The 19,763-nt window shown below is 48.7% G+C and overlaps 1 protein-coding gene across 1 annotated transcript in view; it reads left to right on the top strand.

The window, feature by feature from the left end:
* Nucleotides 1-19,763, top strand: part of LOC115464552 (zinc finger protein 836-like) — a 98,635-nt gene that overhangs the window by 8,601 nt on the left and 70,271 nt on the right. Inside the window, exon 5 of the mRNA XM_030194918.1 lies at nucleotides 1,102-2,036. Within this exon, the coding sequence (XP_030050778.1) occupies nucleotides 1,102-2,036 (935 nt within the window). The remainder of the gene's footprint in view (nucleotides 1-1,101; nucleotides 2,037-19,763) is intronic.

Here is a 19,763-nt window from a genome sequence, read left to right as displayed (position 1 = left end):
TACTTATCATTTCTAAAGCTCTACTAGACGTACGCAGCGCTGTACACTTGAACATGAAGAGACAGTCCCTGCTCGACAGAGCTTACAGTCTAATTAGGACAAACAGGACAAATAAGAGATAAGGGAATATTAAAGTGAGGATGATAAAATAAGGGTTCTGAACAAGTGAATAGGGGTTAGAAGTTAAAAGCAGCATCAAAAAGGTGGGCTTTTAGCTTAGATTTGAAGACGGCCAGAGATGGAGCTTGACGTACCGGCTCAGGAAGTCTATTCCAGGCTTATGGTGCAGCAAGATAAAAGGAATGGAGTCTGGAGTTAGCAGTGGAGAAGAAGGGTGCAGATAAGAGAGATTTACCCAGTGAACGGAGTGCTGTTTGGAAGAGCAGGAGGAAATCTTCAGCTGGCGGGGTTTGTATATCCCCCTCCTGCTCAGGTATTCAATATTGTGGCTTGCAAGTGGAGGGAGGGATGAAGAGCGGAGCAAAGCAAAGCAGAGCCCCCTCTGAATTCCGGGCCCACCCACCTTGGACTCGGGCCCACCGAAAATTGGCAGTCTCGCTACGTCCCTGAGCTACACGTGCTGATTTGCATACACAACTTGATTTGCCATTTATAGAATCCGGGGGTAGGTTTATAGGATAGGGTCATAAGTCAGTGACACGTGTAACTACAAATTAGTAGCAATTAGGGCTTGTTAAATCCAATTATTGATACTTAACGCTAATTAATTAAGCTACTCTCGGAACTGATGCTATTCTTTAACTGGCCACGCAGTTGCAAGTGTAACTATATATAGAATAAGGGGACAAGTTTGGGGCGAGATGTGTTATTGATACTGATTTTTTGATGCCACTGGACATTTATCTTTGTAACTCAATTTTTAATCCTCGGTATAACTTGGTGCTTAGTATTTTCACGGCCCCTGATGCAGGCACTGTAGCCAAAACACAGTCACTGACTCTCCTTCATATTATACTGTTCTCTGCCAAATAAAGCCCACCTCTTTGCTACTGCTTTACCCTCTCTCCCCACCTTCTGTCTGTTTCACAGCAAAGTTCTTGCACAGATCATGGACTTACTGGCATTTTCCTTTTACTCCAGCAGGGGAGCAGGTAGCTAACAAGTGGGAGAAAGGAAAATACCTGGAAGAATGCATTGAGAAGCTGAAACTGCAGGAAACGTTGCCCAGAAAAGCCATGGAAAACCTTTTTCAAGACCCCGAGCAACCCTGTGGTTTTAAGAGGCAGCGGAAAGCAACGACTCACCAGTCAACCCCTTCAGAGCACCAGGTGGATCTGTCCAGCGAGAGTGACAGCGGTTTCGCTGTGCCGATAGGTCCAGTCTCGGAGGAGGGTGTCCGTGAGGGCGAGGAGCCAGAGACGAAGGCAGAATCTGAGAACAGCTGCGACACAAATCCCACTCCGAAACAGCAAAAAGCAAAACCGTACAAGTGTGATCAGTGTGAGAAGCGCTACATTAAAAGTTCGCACCTAAAGGTGCATCAGAGAAGCCACACGGGGGAGAAACCATACACGTGTGCTGTCTGTGGGAAGAGCTTCAGCCATCGGGAGACTATTGTTGTCCATCAGAGGACTCACACGGGGGAGAGGCCTTACAAATGCACAGAATGTGGGAAAAGCTTTTTGAAAAGCTCAGATCTTAAAATTCACCTCCGGATCCACAATGGAGAGAAACCTTTCTCCTGTACTCAGTGTGAGCGAACCTTCAATCATAGGGGAGACCTAAACAAACACCAGAGGATGCACACGGGGGAGAGACCATTTGAGTGTACGTTATGTGGGAAGACCTTCAGTCAGAAGGGCAACCTTTTGCTACACCAACGGACCCACACAGAGGAGAGACACTTTGCCTGCACGCTCTGTGAGAAACGGTTCAAGCAGAAGACAGAGCTGGCCAAGCACCTGAAGATTCACAGCGGGGTGAAACCGTTTAAGTGTGAGGAATGTGGGAAGAGCTTTAACCGGAATCAGAATCTCTTAAGACATCTGAAAGTCCACATGGGAAAATACCACAACTGATGACTGCCTGGTGGTATCACTCCCTATTAGTGGTAATCGGAACATTCCCTGTCTGGGTATGGTCTGTCACAGGCTTGAGAGATAAGGAAATGAGTTCTAGATCACTTTGTGTTCTTCTGGAACATATAGCCATAGCCCTGTATTTAAAAAAAAATGTGTATAACTCTTAATATGGCATCTGTAATTCTCCTCTCTCTTGCCATTTAATAGGGCCATAGACCCCAGAATGCATTGTAATATGAGTTGTGAAAGGTACTCAGTCACACCATGTCAGGTAGGATGGGCTAGGTCCCTCTGCTTTTTTGAATTCTTCAGCCCTGCTGCTCTTAGGCAATTCAGAAGTAGAAGTCCACACATGCAATCAGAATCCTAGACAGCAATGCCTTGATGTAAATGTCCAAAATTCCTAGAGAATCTGATTATGGTTTAGGTCAGCACTTCCCATTTTTGGGGGGGCTTTGAGCCCATGATCATGATCTCAGCAACTGGTAACCCCCCTGAGAACCATCAGAATGGCGATGGTCTTGATACACAGTTTGAGAAGCACTGGTTTTAGGTACTCCATGTACTTGTTCACATGTAGGTATCTGTTGGATTCTCACATCTGCTAGACATAGCTCCTAGAACCAGGGGCGGACTGACCATTTGGGCAACCGGGCAGTGCCCAGAGCAGTTGGGGGGGGGGCCCAGTACCTCCTTCCCACATGTCCGACATCTCTCTCCCCTCCGTTGCCTGGTCTGGCAGTCCCCCTTTCTCTCCTCCCCTCAGACACCTAGGAAGGATTATAAGAGCCAAAATAGTGACAGAATTCAAGTATGCATGAGAAAGGCCAGGAAGGACCTTAATGGCAGAGAGAATAAGTCCACAGGCCAAGGATGAGACAAATGGTCCATGTCTCCACTCTGTGTTCTATTTCAGTGTTGTGAGGCAGAGAGAAAGGGGATGGGATTTGCTTTTCTGTAGTTACATTCAAAGCAGTTTACATATTATATGCAGGTACTTATTTTGTACCTGGGGTAATGGCGGATTAAGTGACTTCCCCAGAATCACAAGGAGTTGCAGTGGGAATTGAACCCATTTCCCTTGGTTCTTAGTCCACTGCACTAGCCATTAGGCTACTCCAATGCTGCACATTGACAATAGCAACATGGCTCTCAGGAGAAGGGTGGTTCTCAAATTAGGATGAGGAGGCAGACAAACTGAATTTTTAGCCACCGACCTGCAAAGGCCTTGTGTGGACAACAATAGTGAGAAAAGCCAAGGTGGCAGCTTGCAATTTCCTTACAGGCTGGAGAATTCTCTCACTTCAAACATTCCCCATTCCCCCACCCACATAGGTTCAAGGTTCAGTTTATTTGATATTCTGCGTATTTAAAAAAAGACCTCAGTGGGGTAGTGTTTCAGTAGAATAAAAGGGGTAGAGGATCGGCTGTACTCAGACAGCCGAGTAATACATAAGGAGAAGGAGGGTAGGTATGAGTACAGCTTAATTAAACTCTGGAATTGTTTGCCAGAGAATGTGGTAAAAGCAGTCAGCTTAGCAGAGTTTAAAAAAAAGTTTTGGGCAAGTTTCTAAAAAAAAAAAAAAAAAGCCCATAAGCCATTATTAAGATGGACTTGGGAAAATCCACTGCTTATTTCAGGAATAAGCAGCCTAACTTCTGTTTTATTCTTTTGGGAGCTTGTGACTTGGATTGGCCAATGTTGGAAATAGGATACTGGGCTCTATGGGCTTTCAATGTGTCCTAGTATGGTGATACTTATGTACTTATCTACATGAGAAATTTGTGGGGTGGTAGTCACAGATGGAGGAGAAACTCTTGTTTATTGGTGAATTGCAGGGGAAACAGAAGAAAAATAAATTAGTGAAAAAGAATGATTAGTCATTCAGGGTTCCCTAAAAGAAGATTATTCTCTAAATTAAATTATTGTGGTTGCCCAGCTTGTCGTGTGACTGGTGAATAAAAAGCCAGAAACCCAAATGCTGTGGAAAAAACAAAATGGACACAGACTAGGCTTTTCTCATCAGGCCTCGGTGACTCCGCCTTTGGGCTTTTTGTGTTTCTTATCATGTTTTCAGAACAATAAACAGTGGTGGACTGTCCACATGCTTGTAAATATTTCTGTGGTGATGCATCAGCGGTGGGTGTTATTTATTTTAATATGTTAATTTCTTATATAGTGCCTGCAAACTAGAAAGTTGCTGAAGCAGTGTACATTCAGGTACAGTAGGTATTTTTCTGTCCCTGGAGGGCTCAGAACCTTGAATATGTACTTGCCCAGGATCACAAGGAGCTGTTGTGGGATTTGAACCAGGCTTCCTGGTTCTCGGCTCACTGCTCTAACCTAGGGTTACCATTCGTCCGGATTTCCCCGGACAAGTCCTCTTTTTGAGGGCACCGTCGGGAGTCCGGACGGATTTCAGCATTTCCTTGATTTGTCCGGGTTTCTTGGGTCATCACACAGTGTGATGACCCGAGAAACCCCGACAAATCAAGGAAATGCTGAAATCCGCCCCGAACTCCCGACGGTGCCCTCAAAAAGACACACACAATCCTCTGACGAGTCCGACCTCACCTAACTCCTCCTCTGATGCACGCGTGGCGGCGTGGGGCCGACGCAGGCAGGCTAGAGGCAGCGTCTGTGCTTGTGCGTGCCAGCCAGCGCCTGCCTGCTGATCAGCATCAGCTGATGTGATGATCCTGCACACTGCACGCAGGCGCAGCGGCTTACTGCTACTGCAGCCTGCCGCCTTCTCTTCAGCCGCCGCCATAATAACAGAGTCGACGTCAACGAGTACGAGGCTGCAGCGTCTGGACGGTCTGGTCTTCTAGTCTTGTGCCCCTTGCTTGCTGCCCTTAGCCGCCGCCATAACAATGAGGTAAGAAGATTAATACTTTTCCCAATACCTGAGATTTCTTCAGCTGCTTCTAGGACTGCTGAACCTGTTGTCCTTCTAGAGTCATCTGTCTCTCTGTAGGGGACTAGCCTGCATCTTATTTACAGTCAGATCCCTCCAATTCTCTGCTCTTAAGCTTTCTAGGGCTTTCTAAGGGCAACGCTGATCCTCCCTCTCCCTCACCCTCACATCCAGTCAAGGGGGACCTCTGCTTTTTCCTGTTGTACTTTCTTTTCCTACTATACTCAGTAGGTTATCTCCCCAGTGGCTCCTGGCTGCCTCCTTCCCAGGTCTTGTGTGGGGTACAAGTACTTTGCTACAAATGCAAAGGATGATACTGTATGAATACACAAGTAAATTGCAGGCTGCATAATAATAGAATGTAAAGTAAAAAGGAAGTAGCAAGGAAGGAAGAGTAGGTGATGTGTCAGCAGAGTGGCAGGAAGACTGACAGAGACAGTAGGATTATGCCTTGTACCAAAGTCATCACTGGGGACGAGGAGGGGAATAGGGGGCAGGATGAGGATCCGAAAGAGATGTGCTGTGGGCGGGAAGGGGGTGTGGTGGGGGCGTGGCAGGGGGGCGTGGCATGTGTCCTCTTTTTCAGAGGACACAATATGGTAACCCTACTCTAACCATTAGGCTACTCCTGCTTTCTTTCTTTCTTTAGATTTTGCTCACACCTTTTTTCAGTAATAGCTCAAGATGAGTTACATTCAGGTACATTAGGTATTTCCCTGTCCCCGGAGGGCTCACAATCCAATTTTGTACGTGAAGCAAAGGAGGGTTAAGTAACTTTCCCAAGAAGCAGCAGCGGGATTTGAACTGGTTTCCCCTGCTTGTTAAAAAGGCAGGGGAACAAGTACTGGAGCGGAGAAAGGGCGGTGAATGTTATCCCTTCCCCCTCCGAATTCAGGACCATTCTCACAGAGGGGAGGACAACTGGGGGCGAGGAATCTCAGGTCCTGCCTCACTGGTTATGCTTCTGTGCAAGGCACAGGGCATCTTTCCATAGGCTTTGAAAAGTGACTAATCCAACAAGACATCAAGTTGCAGTGGCATTTTATAAATTCTGACAGGATGACTTGTATAGAAGTGAAAGGTGCAACTTGCTTTCACAAAGCCTCCATTCCCATAGTCTCATCTAATCTAATCTTTATACTCGTATTTTGCTCATGTCCCACGAGATCCTAGGCGGATCACATTAAAAAGCAGCACAGATAGTGAGAAATTACATCTTAATTAGACAATACACTATATCAATAGGGGGTGTTACATCATTATTATGGGGCACTTTTACGATGGCACGGTAGGGGTAGCCCATGGCAAAACAGCATTACCGCCGGGCACACCCTGCGGTAGTTCTGCTTTAGCTGTGCGTTATTTCCTGCGCTAGAAAAGAAAAACTGCTTTCAAGCGCAGGGGGCGGGGAGTAGGCATTCCTAGTGGTAATACGCTAGCACGTGGCCATTGCCGTGTCCTGCCTGATTACCGCACGAGTAGCAGGTGAGCCCTTACCGATGTCCTCTAGGACCACCCTTGCTACCTGATGGCAGGCTCTGTCCCCTTTGGTCTCTTTACCTCCTCCTCTCTGGGCCTGTGTGAGCCCTTCTTGGTCTCTCTCCATGAGGCATTCTCCATCTTGCTTCAGACAAACTAAACTCCTTGGAACGAACTTGGTTTTTTACCTTGAATATATCTTCCTAATGAGATATTGCACTTTCCAGTCACTCAGCTCTGAGCTACTTCAACCTGTTCAACTATTTTCCCACCTCTGTAATAAAGCTGCCTTTCTTCAGATTTCTACCTCCAACCACTGATACAGCTCTCAGCATTATGGAGTCTCTGTGCCCTGGGGCAACACTTCTGAACATCTGACTGTGAGTAAATTATATGTATGCAATAAAGGAAACTTCATAAAATAAAGAGACTTCAGGTGTGTTCTGGTGTGCCAAGGTTATACTTCAAGATATTGAGACTTTACAGTTACTGCTTTCTAAATACAGTGGGGGAAATAAGTATTTGATCCCTTGCTGATTTTGTAAGTTTGCCCACTGACAAAGACATGAGCAGCCCATAATTGAAGGGTAGGTTATTGGTAACAGTGAGAGATAGCACATCACAAATTAAATCCGGAAAATCACATTGTGGAAAGTATATGAATTTATTTGCATTCTGCAGAGGGAAATAAGTATTTGATCCCCCACCAACCAGTAAGAGATCTGGCCCCTACAGACCAGGTAGATGCTCCAAATCAACTCGTTACCTGCATGACAGACAGCTGTCGGCAATGGTCACCTGTATGAAAGACACCTGTCCACAGACTCAGTGAATCAGTCAGACTCTAACCTCTACAAAATGGCCAAGAGCAAGGAGCTGTCTAAGGATGTCAGGGACAAGATCATACACCTGCACAAGGCTGGAATGGGCTACAAAACCATCAGTAAGACGCTGGGCGAGAAGGAGACAACTGTTGGTGCATAGTAAGAAAATGGAAGAAGTACAAAATGACTGTCAATCGACAAAGATCTGGGGCTCCACGCAAAATCTCACCTCGTGGGGTATCCTTGATCATGAGGAAGGTTAGAAATCAGCCTACAACTACAAGGGGGGAACTTGTCAATGATCTCAAGGCAGCTGGGACCACTGTCACCACGAAAACCATTGGTAACACATTACGACATAACGGATTGCAATCCTGCAGTGCCCGCAAGGTCCCCCTGCTCCGGAAGGCACATGTGACGGCCCGTCTGAAGTTTGCCAGTGAACACCTGGATGATGCCGAGAGTGATTGGGAGAAGGTGCTGTGGTCAGATGAGACAAAAATTGAGCTCTTTGGCATGAACTCAACTCGCCGTGTTTGGAGGAAGAGAAATGCTGCCTATGACCCAAAGAACGTCATTCTGAGTGACAACCTCCTTCCCTCCGCCAGGGCCTTAAAAATGGGTCGTGGCTGGGTCTTCCAGCACGACAATGACCCAAAACATACAGCCAAGGCAACAAAGGAGTGGCTCAGGAAGAAGCACATTAGGGTCATGGAGTGGCCTAGCCAGTCACCAGACCTTAATCCCATTGAAAACTTATGGAGGGAGCTGAAGCTGCGAGTTGCCAAGCGACAGCCCAGAACTCTTAATGATTTAGAGATGATCTGCAAAGAGGAGTGGACCAAAATTCCTCCTGACATGTGTGCAAACCTCATCATCAACTACAGAAGACGTCTGACCGCTGTGCTTGCCAACAAGGGTTTTGCCACCAAGTATTAGGTCTTGTTTGCCAGAGGGATTAAATACTTATTTCCCTCTGCAGAATGCAAATAAATTCATATACTTTCCACAATGTGATTTTCCGGATTTAATTTGTGATGTGCTATCTCTCACTGTTACCAATAACCTACCCTTCAATTATGGGCTGCTCATGTCTTTGTCAGTGGGCAAACTTACAAAATCAGCAAGGGATCAAATACTTATTTCCCCCACTGTAGGTGGGAGTAAGGGCTCTCGCATTAATGGATACGTGCTAATTTTGAAATTTGGCCATTTTAAATCCACGCTAAAAAGTGGCTGGAGCGGGCAGGAATAATGGCAGCGCTGGCTACTTTTTAGCGAAACTTAGTAAAAGGTCCCCATGTCAGTTTTTACAAAAATTATTTTATTTATAAATTTCAGTTATATAATCACAAGATTAAAACTCTTCTTTAAGCAACACAGGACAAAAATGACATGCGGAAGACAATAAAAATAACTAGAAACAAAAGAAAGATCTTTCTTAGACCACTATTAAAGGAGAAGCGGACTCAAAAAAAGCTCAGAGATAGCAAAGAGGATATATGTAACATTCTGGGGGGAAAAAAACTCAGAAAGAAAGGCTTAGCAGGATAAATTCCCTTGTAATTTCCCAATAAGTCTAATAGTATAGCACTGAAATAATCATCTTCACATCTAGAAAAGCCCTTAATTGCTCTGGGGTAAAGAAAGTAACATAGTAAATGACGGCAGATTAAGACCTGTACGGTCCATCCAGTCTGCCCAACAAGATAAACTCATTTTACATGGTATGTGATACTTTATATGTATACCCGAGTTTGATTTGTCCTTGCCTTTCTCAAGGCACAGACCGTAGAAGTCCGCCCAGCACTGTTCTAAGTTTATTTATTTATAACATTTGTATCCCACATTTTCCCACCTGTTTGCAGGCTCAATGTGGCTTACATAGTTCCGTAAGTGGTGATTACCAGTTCCGGAGGGGAGAAATACATAGTTGAGGAAGAGGAGACAGAATGGATTAGGTTACAGAAAGGAAAAGTTCATCTAGTGATAAGAACTGAAAGGTATTAGGTTAAGTTTCATTCAAACTATAAATCTGGATAATTTAGCATAAACAATTTAGACACGAATACATTTTGTATAGGTACGTTTTGTTGGTTGGCATTTAGGATGAGTTGTTATTGTATGCTTTCTTAAATAGATAGGTTTTCAGTTCTGAAGCTAACGTCAAAGCCCCTTAAAATTTACACTCCAGCCCATCCCTATCCAGTCACGATCAGGGCGTAGACCGTAAAAGTCTGTCCAGCTCCCGTTTTGTTTCCCAATTACCGGCGTCGCCACCCAATCTCCCCTAAGATTCTGTGGATCCATTCCTTCTAAACAGGATTCCTTTGTGTTTATCCCACGCATGTTTGAATTCCATTACCGTTTTTATCTCCACCACCTCCTACGTTTGCATGGCTCTGCTCATAAAAATGTGGCACCAAGGTCTCTGGTCTCTTTTCTTATTGTCAAAAATTGTTTCCTCCTTTACTGAGTAGATTATGGCAGTGGCGTAGGAAGGTGGGGTGGTCCGCCCCGGGTGCACGCCGCTGGGGAGTGTCGGCACCTCGCTGGTTCCTTGCTCTCTCTGCCCCGGAACAGGTTACTTCCTGTTCCGGGGCAGAGAGAGCAGGGAACCAGCGAGGCGCCGACACCCCCCAAGGCGTGCACTCGGCGGATTAGCTCTCCCACCTGCCCCTCACCGCCTTCCAGGTATGTTCTCGGGGGGGGGGGGGGGGTTGCGCAGCAGCCACCCGCCCCGGGTGTCAGCTGCCCTCGCGATGCCACTGGATTATGGGGCTCATTTTCAAAGCACTTAGACTTACAAAGTTATATGGTAACCTATGGAACTTTTTATGTCTGTGCTTTGAAAATATGCTTCTTTGTAGCATAAGGATAAATCCAAATACGTTTGCCATGAAATAAATCCAATGCATGCCTAAAATACAATCTCAAAATGGCATTTAGATGTTGCTCAAAAACCAGAGATGCTAATAAAGCATCTGTTTCTGAGGATTCAGACAAAGATTCTTCATAATATATTTTATTCATTGGGGAAATAGCTTCTGTGGAAAATTTCAAAATGGTAATAAGATAACTTTTGAATAAATCAAGGGGAGGTATTCCAGAGGATCTTGGAAAGTTTAGGAAACTTAGATTCGGCCTACGGTTATAATTTTCAGTATTTTCAAGTTTCCTATGAATCGCAAGGGTATCCTTCACAGCAGAGTTTTTGAAATATTTAAGAGCCTTTAAGTCACCTTGAATCTGATTAACCTGAGTTGAAAAATCTTATTTAACTTGTTCCACTGCCTTAGTTAAATCATCCGTCTTCTGCTCCAAAATCTTTACCTCAGTAGATATATTTCCAGTCACCAAGTCCAGTTTTTGTAGCATTTTCCAGTGTTACATCCGGGGAGACGTCTTCTGATGGCTTGCTTTCTAGACCTTCTGCGCCTTTACTACTACTATTACTTATCATTTCTATAGTGCTACTAGATGTATGCAGCGCTGTACACTTGAACATGAAGAGACAGTCCCTGCTCGACAGAGCTTACAGTCTAATTAGGACAGACAAACAGGACAAATAAGAGATAAGGGAATTAATAAGGTGGGGATGATAAAATAAGGGTACTGAACAAGTGAGTAAGGGTTAGGAGTTAAAGCAGCATCAAAAAGGTGGTCTTTTAGCCTAGATTTGAAGACGGTCAGAGATGGAGCTTGACGTACCAGTTCAGGGAGTCTATTCTAGGCATGTGGTGCAGCAAGATAAAAGGAACGGAGTCTGGAGTTAGTGGTGGAGGAGAAGGGTGCAGATAATGGAGATTTACCCAGTGAATGGAGTTCCCGGGGAGGAGTGTAGGGAGAGATAAGAGTGGAGAGGTACTGAGGAGCTGCAGAGTGAAGGCACTTGTAAGTCAATAAGAGGAGTTTGAACTGTATGCGGAAACGGATAGGGAACCAGTGAAGTGACTTGAGGAGAGGGCTAATATGAGCATTGCAACACTAACGGAATATAAGTCGTGCAGCAGAATTTTGAACAGATTGAAGATATGGTCAAGTGTTATGTCTGGGGAGAAGGTGAACAAGCACCTTCTCCTGATGTCTTGCTTTCTGGTCCTTCTGCGCCTTTACCAACTCCCTCCTTAGCCCCACTTCCTGCAGCAACTTCGCCATTGGGCAGCAACATTCGTTGGGCTGATGTGGACACAGGGCATGGAGGCACTGAGAACACTGAGGGCGATAGAGATGCTTCCAGCCCCAGCGAGGACAACTCTCTTTCCTTGCAGCAGAGCACACCTCCCCAGACAACAAAGGGGTCCTGACTACGAAGCGGTCTATGGGCTGCTGACCCCCGAGATTCGGAGGGAGCACTCTTGACCACTCCCTTCCTCTTCGTGTGCAGCATAAGGTAAGGGGGAAAAAAAGTTTACAAGCAGCCAAGCCTGCCGCCATCTTGACCACCCCACACCCTCATTTTTTTAATTTATTTTTTTTTACTGTGTATTTATTAAGAGATACATAAGTACATAAGTAATGCCACACTGGGAAAAGACCAAGGGTCCATCAAGCCCAGCATCCTGTCCACGACAGCAGCCAATCCAGGCTAAGGGCACCTGGCGAGCTTCCCAAACGTACAAACATTCTATACATGTTATTCCTGGAATTGTGGATTTTTCCCAAGTCCATTTAGTAGTGGTTTATGGACTTGTTCTTTAGGAAACAGTCTGACCCCTTTTTAAACTCTGCTAAGCTAACCGCCTTCACCACGTTCTCCGGCAACGAATTCCAGTTTAATTATGCGTTGGGTGAAGAAAACTTTTCTACGATTTGTTTTAAATTTACTGTACTGTAGTTTCATCGCATGCCCCCTAGTCCTAGTATTTTTGGAAAGCGTGAACAGACGCTTCACATCCATCTGTTCCACTCCACTCATTATTTTATATACCTCTATCATGTCTCCCCTCAGCTGTTTCTTCTCCAAGCTGAAAAGCCCTAACCTCCTTAGTCTTTCTTCATAGGGAAGTCGTCCCATCCCAGCTATCATTTTAATCACCCTTCGCTGCACCTTTTCTAATTCTACTATATCTTTCTTGAGATGCGGCAACCAGAATTGAACACAATACTCAAGGTGCAGTCGCACCATGGAGCGATACAACGGCATTATAACATCCTCACACCTGTTTTCCATACCTTTCCTAATAATACCCAACATTCTATTCGCTTTCCTAGCCGCAGCAGCACACTGAGCAGAAGGTTTCAGTATATTATCCACGACGACACCCAGATCCCTTTCTTGGTCCATAACTCCTAACGTGGAACCTTGCATGACGTAGCTATAATTCGGGTTCTTTTTTCCCACATGCATCACCTTGCACTTGCTCACATTAAACGTCATCTGCCATTTAACCGCCCAGTCTCCTAGTCTCGTAAGGTCCTTCTGTAATTTTTCACAATCCTATCGCGAGTTAACAACTTTGAATAACTTTGTGTCATCAACAAATTTAATTACCTCGCTAGTTACTCCCATCTCTAAATCATTTATAAATATATTAAAAAGCAGCGGTCCTAGCACAGACCCCTGAGGAACCCCACTAACTACCCTTCTCCATTGTGAATACTGCCCATTTAACCCCACTCTCTGTTTCCTATCCTTCAACCAGTTTTTAATCCACAATAGGACTTTTCCTCCTATCCCATGACCCTCCAATTTCCTCTGTAGCCTTTCATGAGGTACCTTGTCAAACGCCTTTTGAAAATCCAGATACACGATATCAACTGGCTCCCCTTTGTCCACGTTTGTTTACTCCTTCAAAGAATTGAAGTAAATTGGTCAGGCAAGATTTCCCCACACAAAAGCCGTGCTGACTCGGTCTCAGTCATCCATGTCCTTGGATGTGCTCTGTAATTTTGTTTTTGATAAATACAAAACAAGCTGTCACATGTTTTGTGCAGATAACTGAAAGCGAATGCTACATACCTGTAGAAGGTATTCTCCGAGGACAGCAGGCTGATTGTTCTCACTGATGGGTGACGTCCACGGCAGCCCCTCCAATCGGAAACTTCACTAGCAAAGTCCTTTGCTAGCCCTCGCGCGCCCGCGCGCACCGCGCATGCGCGGCCGTCTTCCCGCCCGAAACCGGCTCGAGCCGGCCAGTCCAGTATGTAGCAAGACAATACACTTCAAGGGAAGACACAACTCCAAAGGGGAGGCGGGCGGGTTTGTGAGAACAATCAGCCTGCTGTCCTCGGAGAATACCTTCTACAGGTATGTAGCATTCGCTTTCTCCGAGGACAAGCAGGCTGCTTGTTCTCACTGATGGGGTATCCCTAGCCCCCAGGCTCACTCAAAACAACAACCATGGTCAATTGGGCCTCGCAATGGCGAGGACATAACTGAGATTGACCTAAAAAATTTACCAACTAACTGAGAGTGCAGCCTGGAACAGAACAAACAGGGCCCTCGGGGGGTGGAGTTGGATCCTAAAGCCCAAACAGGTTCTGAAGAACTGACTGCCCGAACCGACTGTCGCGTCGGGTATCCTGCTGCAGGCAGTAATGAGATGTGAATGTGTGGACAGATGACCACGTCGCAGCTTTGCAAATTTCTTCAATGGAGACTGACTTCAAGTGGGCTACCGACGCAGCCATGGCTCTAACATTATGAGCCGTGACATGACCCTCAAGAGCCAGCCCCGCCTGGGCGTAAGTGAAGGAAATGCAATCTGCTAGCCAATTGGATATGGTGCGTTTCCCTACAGCCACTCCCCTCCTATTGGGGTCAAAAGAAACAAACAATTGGGCGGACTGTCTGGTGGGCTGTGTCCGCTCCAGGTAGAAGGCCAATGCTCTCTTGCAGTCCAATGTGTGCAGCTGACGTTCAGCAGGGCAGGAATGAGGACGGGGAAAGAATGTTGGCAAGACAATTGACTGGTTCAGATGGAACTCCGACACGACCTTTGGCAGAAACTTAGGGTGAGTGCGGAGGACTACTCTGTTGTGATGAAATTTGGTGTAAGGGGCCTGGGCTACCAGGGCCTGAAGCTCACTGACTCTACGAGCCGAAGTAACTGCCACCAAGAAAATGACCTTCCAGGTCAAGTACTTCGGATGGCAGGAATTCAGTGGCTCAAAAGGAGGTTTCATCAGCTGGGTGAGAACGACATTGAGATCCCATGACACTGTAGGAGGCTTGACAGGGGGCTTTGACAAAAGCAAACCTCTCATGAAGCGAACAACTAAAGGCTGTCCTGAGATCGGCTTACCTTCCACTTGGTAATGGTATGCACTGATTGCACTAAGGTGAACCCTTACGGAGTTGGTCTTGAGACCAGACTCAGACAAGTGCAGAAGGTATTCAAGCAGGGTCTGTGTAGGACAAGAGCGAGGATCTAGGGCCTTGCTGTCACACCAGACGGCAAACCTCCTCCAATGAAAGAAGTAACTTCTCTTAGTGGAGTCTTTCCTGGAAGCAAGCAAGATGCGGGAGACACCCTCTGGCAGACCCAAAGAGGCAAAGTCTACGCCCTCAACATCCAGGCCGTGAGAGCCAGGGACTGGAGGTTGGGATGCAGAAGAGCCCCGTCGTCCTGCGTGATGAGGGTCGGAAAACACTCCAATCTCCACGGTTCTTCGGAGGATAACTCCAGAAGAAGAGGGAACCAGATCTGACGCGGCCAAAAGGGAGCAATCAGAATCATGGTGCCTCGGTCTTGCTTGAGTTTCAACAAAGTCTTCCCCACCAGAGGTATGGGAGGATAAGCATACAGCAGACCTTCCCCCCAATCCAGGAGGAAGGCATCCGACGCCAGTCTGCCGTGGGCCTGAAGCCTGGAACAGAACTGAGGGACCTTGTGGTTCACTTGAGATGCGAAGAGATCCACCAGGGGGGTGCCCCACGCCTGGAAGATCTGTCGCACCACACGGGAATTGAGCGACCACTCGTGAGGTTGCATAATCCTGCTCAACCTGTCGGCCAGACTGTTGTTTACGCCTGCCAGATATGTGGCTTGGAGCACCATGCCCTGACGGCGAGCCCAGAGCCACATGCTGACGGCTTCCTGACACAGGGGGCGAGATCCGGTGCCCCCCTGCTTGTTGACATAGTACATGGCAACCTGATTGTCTGTCTGAATTTGGATAATTTGGTGGGACAGCCGATCTCTGAAAGCCTTCAGAGCGTTCCAGATCGCTCGCAACTCCAGAAGATTGATCTGTAGATCGCATTCTTGGAGGGACCAACTTCCTTGGGTGTGAAGCCCATCGACATGAGCTCCCCATCCCAGGAGAGACGCATCCGTGGTCAGCACTTTTTGTGGCTGAGGAATTTGGAAGGGACGTCCCAGAGTCAAATTGGAGCAAATCGTCCACCAAAACAGGGATTCGAGAAAACTCGTGGACAGGTGGATCACGTCCTCTAGACCCCCAGCGGCCTGATACCACTGGGAGGCTAGGGTCCATTGAGCAGATCTCATGTGAAGGCGGGCCATGGGAGTCACATGAACTGTGGAGGCCATGTGGCCCAGCAATCTCAACATCTGCCGAGCTGTGATCTGCTGGGACGCTCGCACCCGCGAGACGAGGGACAACAAGTTGTTGGCTCTCGTCTCTGGGAGATAGGCGCGAGCCGTCCGAGAATCCAGCAGGGCTCCGATGAATTCGAGTTTCTGCACTGGGAGAAGATGGGACTTTGGGTAATTTATCACAAACCCCAGTAGCTCCAGGAGGCGAATAGTCATCTGCATGGACTGCAGGGCTCCTGCCTCGGATGTGTTCTTCACCAGCCAATCGTCGAGATATGGGAACACGTGCACCCCCAGCCTGCGAAGCGCCGCTGCTACCACAGCTAGGCACTTTGTGAACACCCTGGGTGCAGAGGCGAGCCCAAAGGGTAGCACACAGTACTGGAAGTGGCGTGTGCCCAGCTGAAATCGCAGATACTGTCTGTGAGCTGGCAGTATCGGGATGTGTGTATAGGCATCCTTCAAGTCCAGAGAGCATAGCCAATCGTTTTGCTGAATCATGGGGAGAAGGGTGCCCAGGGAAAGCATCCTGAACTTTTCTTTTACGAGATACTTGTTCAGGGCCCTTAGGTCTAGGATGGGACGCATCCCCCCTGTTTTCTTTTCCACAAGGAAGTACCTGGAATAGAATCCCAGCCCTTCTTGCCCGGATGGCACGGGCTCGACCGCATTGGCGCTGAGAAGGGCGGAGAGTTCCTCTGCAAGTACCTGCTTGTGCTGGAAGCTGTAAGACTGAGCTCCCGGTGGACAATTTGGAGGTTTTGAGGCCAAATTGAGGGTGTATCCTTGCCGGACTATTTGGAGAACCCACTGATCGGAGGTTATGAGAGGCCACCTTTGGTGAAAAGCTTTCAACCTCCCCCCGACTGGCAGGTCGCCCGGCACTGACACTTGGATGTCGGCTATGCTCTGCTGGAGCCAGTCAAAAGCTCGCCCCTTGCTTTTGCTGGGGAGCCGCGGGGCCTTGCTGAGGCGCACGCTGCTGACGAGAGCGAGCGCGCTGGGGCTTAGCCTGGGCCGCAGGCTGTCGGGAAGGAGGATTGTACCTACGCTTGCCAGAAGTATAGGGAACAGTCTTCCTTCCCCCGAAAAATCGTCTACCTGTAGAGGTAGAAGCTGAAGGCTGCCGGCGGGCGAATTTGTCGAATGCGGTGTCCCGCTGGTGGAGAGACTCTACCACCTGTTCGACTTTTTCGCCAAAAATGTTATCCGCACGGCAAGGCGAGTCCGCAATCCGCTGCTGGATTCTATTCTCCAGGTCGGCGGCACGCAGCCATGAGAGCCTGCGCATCACCACACCTTGAGCAGCGGCCCTGGACGCAACATCAAAAGTGTCATAAACTCCTCTGGCCAGGAATTTTCTGCACGCCTTCAGCTGCCTGACCACCTCCTGAAAAGGCTTGGCTTGCTCAGGGGGAAGAGCATCAACCAAGCCCGCCAACTGCCGCACATTGTTCCGCATGTGGATGCTCGTGTAGAGCTGGTAAGACTGGATCTTGGACACGAGCATAGAGGAATGGTAGGCCTTCCTCCCAAAGGAGTCTAAGGTTCTAGAGTCTTTGCCCGGGGGCGCCGAAGCATGCTCTCTAGAACTCTTAGCCTTCTTTAGGGCCAGATCCACAACTCCAGAATCATGAGGCAACTGGGTGCGCATCAGCTCTGGGTCCCCATGGATCCGGTACTGGGACTCGATCTTCTTGGGGATGTGGGGATTAGTTAGAGGTTTCGTCCAGTTCGCAAGCAATGTCTTTTTTAGGACATGATGCAAGGGAACAGTGGACGCTTCCTTAGGTGGAGAAGGATAGTCCAGGAGCTCAAACATTTCAGCCCTGGGCTCGTCCTCCACAACCACCGGGAAGGGGATGGCCGTAGACATCTCCCGGACAAAGGAAGCAAACGACAGTCTCTCAGGAGGAGAAAGCTGTCTTTCAGGAGAGGGAGTGGGATCAGAAGGAAGACCCTCAGACTCCTCGTCAGAGAAATATCTGGGATCTTCTTCTTCTTCCCACGAGGCCTCACCCTCGGTGTCAGACACAAGTTCACGGACCTGCGTCTGCAACCGGGCCCGGCTCGACTCCGTGGAGCCACGTCCACGATGGGGGCGTCGAGAGGTAGACTCCCTCGCCCGCATCGGCGAAGCTCCCTCCGCCGACGTAGTCGGGGAGTCCCTCCTGGGAGGTGGCCGCAGTCGGCACCGCACGCGGTACCGACGTCGGGGACCTCACCCCGGGCGATGGGCCAGCCGGCGCCACGCTCGACGGTACCGGAGGCGCAAGCACCGCCGGTACCGGAGGGGTAGGGCGCAACAGCTCCCCCAGAATCTCTGGGAGAACGGCCCGGAGGCTCTCGTTCAGAGCGGCTGCAGAGAAAGGCATGGAGGTCGATGCAAGCGTCGACGTCAGTACCTGTTCCGGGCGTGGAGGCTGTTCCGGGCTGTCCAGAGCGGAGCGCATCGACACCTCCGGAACAGAGGGTGAGCGGTCCTCTCGGTGCCGATGCCTGCTGGGTGCCGACTCCCTCGGCGACCCAGAGCTCTCGGTGCCGACGCGGGGAGGGGACCGGTGTCGATGCTTCTTCGACTTCTTCCGAAGCATGTCACCGGAGCTCCCCGGCACCGACGAGGAGGACGTCGAATCCACCCGTCGCTTCCTCGGGGCCGAGACCGAAGAGGGTCGATCTCGGGGGGGGCTGTACCGCAGGAGCCCTCAGGGTAGGAGGAGACCCACCCGAGGGCTCACCGCCACCAGCAGGGGAATGGACAGCCCTCACCTGCACTCCACCCGATGCACCACCGTCCGACGACATCAGCAGACGAGGTCCTGGTACCACCGACGTCGATGCAGCTATCCGATGTCTCGGCGCCGATGCAGAGGCCCGATGCCTCGATGCGCTCGATGCAAGGGCGGCCGAGGAAGATGGTCTGGACGCTGACGACGTCGATGCACTCGAAGATCCCGGTGCCGATGCCGACGAAGAGCCCGAGAACAACACGTTCCACTGGGCTAGTCTCGCTACCTGAGTCCGCCTTTGAAGCAGGGAACACAGACTGCAGTTCTGAGGGCGGTGCTCGTCCCCCAGACACTGAAGACACGACGAGTGTCGATCAGTGAGCGAGATAACCCGGGCGCACTGGGTGCACTTCTTGAAGCCGCTGGAAGGCTTCGATGTCATGGGCGGAAAAATCACGCCGGCGAAATCAAAAGCCGAAATGGCGAAAATTGAAGCACCAAAATTTAGAGGGAGAAAAATCTCGACCGAGGCCAAAAAGAGGCCTACCCCGACGACGAAAGAAAACTTACCGGGGCAAAAAGCTGGAAGTACGGGGAGGATTGACACGAAACCCGGTGGAGGGTTTCCGGAGCACTTCCCGACTTTAGAAAAGCTTTTCCGAAGAAAAAACACGCTCAAAAAACAATTTGGACGCGCGAGGTCAACTTTCCGGGGCCCGACACGGCGAAACACGACCGTACCGAGTGCGGACAAAAGAAGACTGGCCGGCTCGAGCCGGTTTCGGGCGGGAAGACGGCCGCGCATGCGCGGTGCGCGCGAGGGCTAGCAAAGGACTTTGCTAGTGAAGTTTCCGATTGGAGGGGCTGCCGTGGACGTCACCCATCAGTGAGAACAAGCAGCCTGCTTGTCCTCGGAGAAAACTCAATTACACTTCTAAGCAAAGCAAGCAACCCTTCCCCTTCATATAAAGTATCGAATGTCTGTTTTTTTTATTGGGTGAATTTATTTTTATGAACGTTTTAAAATGACAAAATTCAAACTGTTAAGGGCTCTGTTGACAAAGGCGCACTAATGTTTGTTAGCACGTGCTAATCATGTAGACGCCCATAGGAATATTATGGGCATCTACATGGTTAGCGCACACTCATTTTTAGCGCGTCTTTGTCAACAGGGCCCTAAGGATTCGTAGTTTACGTGGTAATTCTTGGTGCCAAGATGGAGATGCCACAATGGAGTGCGCTCTGCGCCAATTCTGTAATGGCACTC

The sequence above is a fragment of the Microcaecilia unicolor genome, chromosome 3, assembly GCF_901765095.1.
Source record: "Microcaecilia unicolor chromosome 3, aMicUni1.1, whole genome shotgun sequence".
Classification (NCBI taxonomy): Eukaryota; Metazoa; Chordata; class Amphibia; order Gymnophiona; family Siphonopidae; genus Microcaecilia; species Microcaecilia unicolor.
Note: the sequence above shows the minus strand (reverse complement) of the source record. Positions and strands in the feature narration are given on the sequence as shown.